Consider the following 5074-nt stretch of genomic DNA (forward strand, 5'->3'; position numbering starts at 1 on the left):
TTACCATGGTTAGAGTATCCCTCGATCATAGGACCCGATGTCTAGTAGGCTCTAAATAAAAATTCCAGGTCACACAGCAAAATATTTAAGAAATGGTTGCATGTCTGGCTCTAGCAGCATGGGCACGATATGGATAAAAGGCTCTGCAGTGTGACCATTTCACTCATATGCACCTGAATATGTTGCTATGATCCTGGAATTTTAGCATCTCATTTTGCGTGCCTACGTAGTCCAATTGAACCAATTCTGTTGCGGTTTAATAAGGCATGCCATCAAACATTGAAAATAGATTTTTTTTAATATACAACTGTTTCAAACAATGCATGTTGTAAAAACAATAGCAACCACAAACCATCTGTTTTTAAACAGAGCAGTGAACAAATTAAAAGCAAATGTTGCACAGAACTGCAGTGTGCCCCTAACACATTTACTCAGACCAGCCTGGCACCCATGCCGGCTTCAGTGAAGTTTTACTTTAAAATGGAACGATCCCTACAAGCATGTATCCAACAAAGAACTAGTTTTCTGATTGATACCAAGGCTTGAGCTACAGTTGGGTTTAAATAACGTTTGTTTTGAAAAGCAGGAGTGCAGAGAATTGTTGAGCACTTTCAAATGCTAAACTTCTTATTTGCAGTACAATACAAGAGCTGGTCCCATGCTTTTAAAAGAGTTGTTACTGCAATGCTGATAAACAAAGGTTTCTGAATACTGGTCCTAGGTGATAAAGGCTCAATAGTGGTACAATAGGGAATTTGAATGTGACAATGCGCAGTAAAATCAACTATGACAGAACAAAATGGGTTCAAGAGGGGAGTCTGGTAACCAATGTCCTTTTTGCAGCTGGTGAAGCTGGATACAGAAATTAATCTCATGTCTTCTGGGAGTGGTGGGAGAAAAACATCTACTGGATGGGTTAAAACAAGTGCGGCTTCCACTTGATGGCCTTGCAGTCGATCAGTGCTTGTTGTTGGTTTCCTCTTGGGAAGAGCTTGAGATGCCGTTCTGATTTTGAGTGGACCCAGAGCCCAATCCATACAATCGCCCACAATACTTTGCGTCATCAATGTTGTCTTCAAAGAAAAGCTGCAAAAGAAGACAACTTGTTTCATGCCAGTCCTCATCGAGACTAGTTCTCAAACTTCCCAATAATTTTTTCCTTCCTGACCACTCTTCAAAAAAAGACTTGACAGGTATAAGTACTATGTTAAATCTCAGTCCTTTCACCTATTAGTTGTCATGGAAGACAGACAATACGTACCTCTTTCATCCTAAAGAAGGCCATCCCTGTGAGCAGCGAATCCGAACCGGCCTGGTGTTGTCTCCCGATCCTCTTTAGTTCCAGCTGGTCAGCCACCTCCTGGAGTCCTCCCTGAACAAACACACAGTTGACATTCAGCTAACTGGAGACATATGCTCTGCCTCGGGGGAAGTCAAAGGACATTTCATGTCAGTCACATTTTGGTGAAATAAAATATATCTTTTTTAAAGGTGGACACCTCACTATAGGCCACCATTGACTGTAACTGAGGTGGTTTGATGAGCCATGCTTGTGTGATGGAGGAGACTTGACGACTTGCATTAGGTAATCAAGCTAATGCCTAGGCTTCAGCTCAGCAGGCTAACAAAGTTGAGACATTTGGCAGCCAACAGTGCTTTCATTGGTTTTGCAAATACCATAACATAATCAAGTTACCAGGAATGTCTCTTTACCTTCAAGTTTTTGCAGCTTTTCATCAGATATTTGACATCATAGATTGCAGGGAAGAAGAGATTGAGGATCTGGAAGAACTCATGTTCCTCCTCAGGTAGCCGAGTGTCTGTTAACAGCTTCACCAGGTAGCCAAAATCGTACCCGCTGCAAATGAGAAACACGGCATGGAGATTCATTACAACTTGATTTCGCAAATGGGCACTGTTGGGAGTGTTCATGACTAGGGCCCAGAGTTTATCCTGTTTACCAGAAAAAAATGCTAGGCCCACTGACATCGCAACACATCCCTACCTGTGAAAGGAGAGCCACTTGACATTTTCACACAGCACTAAACCAGATGTCATCAGGAGCTCAGCAAAGTAGAGTGTGTCAATCCCCTCTTCCTCGTGCTTTTTGAATTGGAGGCCGGAGTTCTGAAGTAAGTCTATCGAGTCCTGGGAGTACATATCCTCTCTGTTTACAAAAGAACAGAATTGAGCAAACAGTGAAACAACAGACTATTACTCAAGAGCCCTCTAATGAGGCATCAGATCCTACCCCAAAAACATAAGCATGGCATAGTATTAATCTCATTACTGGCTATACTGTTTTATAACAAGGATTAAGACCCACGTTAAATTAAATTTGAAATTGAACTGCCATGTCGTCGTTCCAGGGGGATAGTCTCCATCCTCGTTCATAAATGACAGTCCCAGTTGGATGATTTTCAGAAGGTCCACGTTGCACCTCAAGAGCTGGTACTGGTAGTCTACCGTACTGCGAAACTCGCCAATGGGTCGAACCACCACTCCGGGGAATTCTGTGTCCTGTTGGAACAAGGACATCATTAATGACAACAAAAAAAAGTTTACGCAATACATACCAAAACCTTCACAGATCTACTAAGAATCAATGAAAAAGTTAGCATAAGGCGCATTTAGCAAGATATATTACCATGGCAATGAAGTTGTAGCTTTGAATTATCTGTCGGATTTTCCTCATTTCCTCATCCACATTGCTTGCCCAGACCTCACAGATAATCTGACTGGTATCTGCCAGTGCAGCTGGCATTTTTGCAGGTTGAGGAAAGGACTGAAAACCCAGACAATTCTGCAGCACTTTCAGGGAACAGTCTGTTGAAAAAAAACAATCACTCTGTGGGTAGCAAGAAGAGGTTTAACGTTATCTATGCTAATCATCAATTAACTGCATTTGAAATGCAAAATGATAGTTATTAAATTTGTGTGCAGTAGCTAGACTTAACACATAAGATATATATACACACACACAAAAGTATGTAGACACCCCTTCAAAATGTGTGGGTTCAGCTATTTCAACCACACCCATTGCTGACAGGTGTATAAAAGTCAAGCACACAGCCATGCAATCTCCACAGATAAACATTGGCAGTAGAATGGCCTTACTGAAGAACTCAGTGACTTTCAACGTGTCACTGTCATAGGATGCCACCTTTCCAACAAGTCAGTTCGTCAAATTCCTGCCCTGCTAGAGCTGCCCGGACAACTGTAAATGCTGTTATTGTGAAGATGAAACAGAACAGGACCGCCGAGTGCTGAAGCATGTAAAAATCTGTCCTTGGTTGCAACTTCAGCACAAGAACTGTTCGTAGGGAACTTATTGAAATGGGTTTCCATGGCCAAGCAGCCACACACAAGCCTAAGATCACCATGCGCAATGCCAAGCATCGACTGGAGTTGTGTAAAGCTCACCGCCATTGGGCTCTAGAGCAGTGGAAATGCTTTCTCTGGAGTGATGAATCACGCTTCACAAATCTGGGTTTGGCAGATGCCAGGAGAACATTATGCATAGTGCCAACTGTAAAGTTTGGTGGAGGAGGAATAATGGTCTGGGGCTGTTTTCATGGTTCGGGTTAGGCCCCTTAGTTCCAGTGAAGGGAAATCTTAACTCAACAGCATACAATGACATACTAGACGATTCTGTGCTTCCAACTGTGGCAACAGTTTGGGAAAGGCTCTTTTCTGTTTCAGCATGACAATGCCCCCGTGCACAAAGCGAGGTCCATACAGGAATGGTTTGTCGAGATCGGTATGGAAGAACTTGACTGGCCTGCACAGAGCCCTGACCTCAACCCCATCGGTCACCTTTGGAATGAATTGGAACGTCGACTGCGAGCCTCACATCAATGCCCTACCTCACTTATGGTCTTGCGGCTGAATAGAAGCAAGTCTACGCTGAAATGTTCCAACATCTAGTGGAAAGCCTTTCCAGAAGAGTGAAGGCTGTTATAGCAACAACGGGGGGACCAACTCCATATGAATGCCCATGATTTTGGAATGAGATGTTCGACGAGCAGCTGTCCACATACTTTTGGTAATGTGGTGTACATGTAGCTACATGGCTGGGCGCCTAAATCAAAACATGACTGGCCTGAGTGATGCTAGCTAGATTAAGAGCAAACGAACTTGGCTGGATAAAACAACCCCGATTTTGGTTTTCTGCAAATGAATTAGTTTATTGTATAAACACTGAACTAGCTAAGGTTACCTAGCAACAATTAAATGACGGACAACAAGCTATATACAGTAGCTAACTAGCATCCAAATGACATGTAGCATTAGCTGACGTTAACTAGCCCAGTTACAGTGGAAACAATATAGTATGCCAATGGCAGCTAGCTAGTGAGCCACACTGGAAGTTAACTAAAATAAAATGTTCGCTACCTCGAATCAGTCTTCTATTACACATATTTAGCTACAACAGCACGTAGCCAAGCTACATTGGGATACCTAGCTAGCTCAGTTTGCCAGCATAGCTGGAAACCACCAGGCTAGCCAACTCACTTTGGTAATTGTTTTGAGTTAAACATTATTGTATTAGCTAGCTACTATGAAACGTGTAAAGCACAAATAACAATATCCACCTGATCTGTCGTATGATCTTGTTCCGTTGGGGCTACTGCTAGCCCTTGCTAACGTTGCTGCATAACGTTGGCTTCCTTACTCTATCGGAAGTCATAGAAATACATCTAGGCAGGCGCAGTAAAAAGAAAAAACTCACCTTCACGTCTCACATGATGCTCTGACCAGTAGCTAGAGTATGGACTGTGGAGCATAAACCACCTCAGTGTTATCCACCCGTTTTCCCCCAGAGAAATACAAACTTAAATTGCTACATATCTATAGTGTGTAACTTTATAGTTGCCAATGTGGTTGGTTTCATGTCATGACCCTATATACAGTATATCAAGGTTTCAGCACAATAATTACCTAATTATCCAGGAGTTAATTGGTTTGTAAAAGTTTTTACAAATGAAATGCTTTATAAATTGTGTCACATTTTCTCAAATCTTCAACTGGATGGATCATTCAATGTCACACAATAATCGATGCAAAGCTTTAA

At 42.3% G+C, this 5074-nt stretch overlaps 1 protein-coding gene across 2 annotated transcripts; it reads right to left on the reverse strand.

Annotated features, from left to right (window-relative positions):
• Window positions 1–275: 275 nt before the first annotated feature.
• cnot8 (CCR4-NOT transcription complex, subunit 8) lies at window positions 276–4692 on the reverse strand. 2 transcript variants are annotated; one of them, XM_039004690.1, is made up of 7 exons: window positions 4596–4692; window positions 2648–2826; window positions 2327–2520; window positions 2006–2167; window positions 1714–1858; window positions 1262–1372; window positions 276–1086 (listed from the first exon to the last, which is right to left on the reverse strand). In XM_039004690.1, the coding sequence occupies exons 2-7, from the start codon at window positions 2762–2764 to the stop codon at window positions 958–960; spliced, it is 858 nt and encodes a 285-aa protein (XP_038860618.1). In that variant the 5' UTR covers window positions 2765–2826; window positions 4596–4692; the 3' UTR covers window positions 276–957. The 2 variants fall into 2 exon arrangements, with proteins under 2 accessions (XP_038860618.1, XP_038860619.1); XM_039004691.1 differs by having other exon boundaries at window positions 2648–2848; window positions 4596–4686.
• Between the last annotated feature and the right edge of the window lie 382 nt (window positions 4693–5074).

Source organism: Salvelinus namaycush, chromosome 12 (assembly GCF_016432855.1).
Source record: "Salvelinus namaycush isolate Seneca chromosome 12, SaNama_1.0, whole genome shotgun sequence".
Classification (NCBI taxonomy): Eukaryota; Metazoa; Chordata; class Actinopteri; order Salmoniformes; family Salmonidae; genus Salvelinus; species Salvelinus namaycush.

Coding starts and splice junctions, on each gene's coding strand:
- cnot8 (XM_039004690.1), bottom strand. CDS start 2,764: ATGCCAGCTGCACTGGCAGATACCAGTCAGATTATCTGTGAGGTCTGG. Junction 2,521..2,647: donor GCTACAACTTCATTGCCATG/GTAATATATCTT, acceptor TTGTTCCAACAG/GACACAGAATTCCCCGGAGT. Junction 1,859..2,005: donor AAGTGGCTCTCCTTTCACAG/GTAGGGATGTGT, acceptor TCTCATTTGCAG/CGGGTACGATTTTGGCTACC.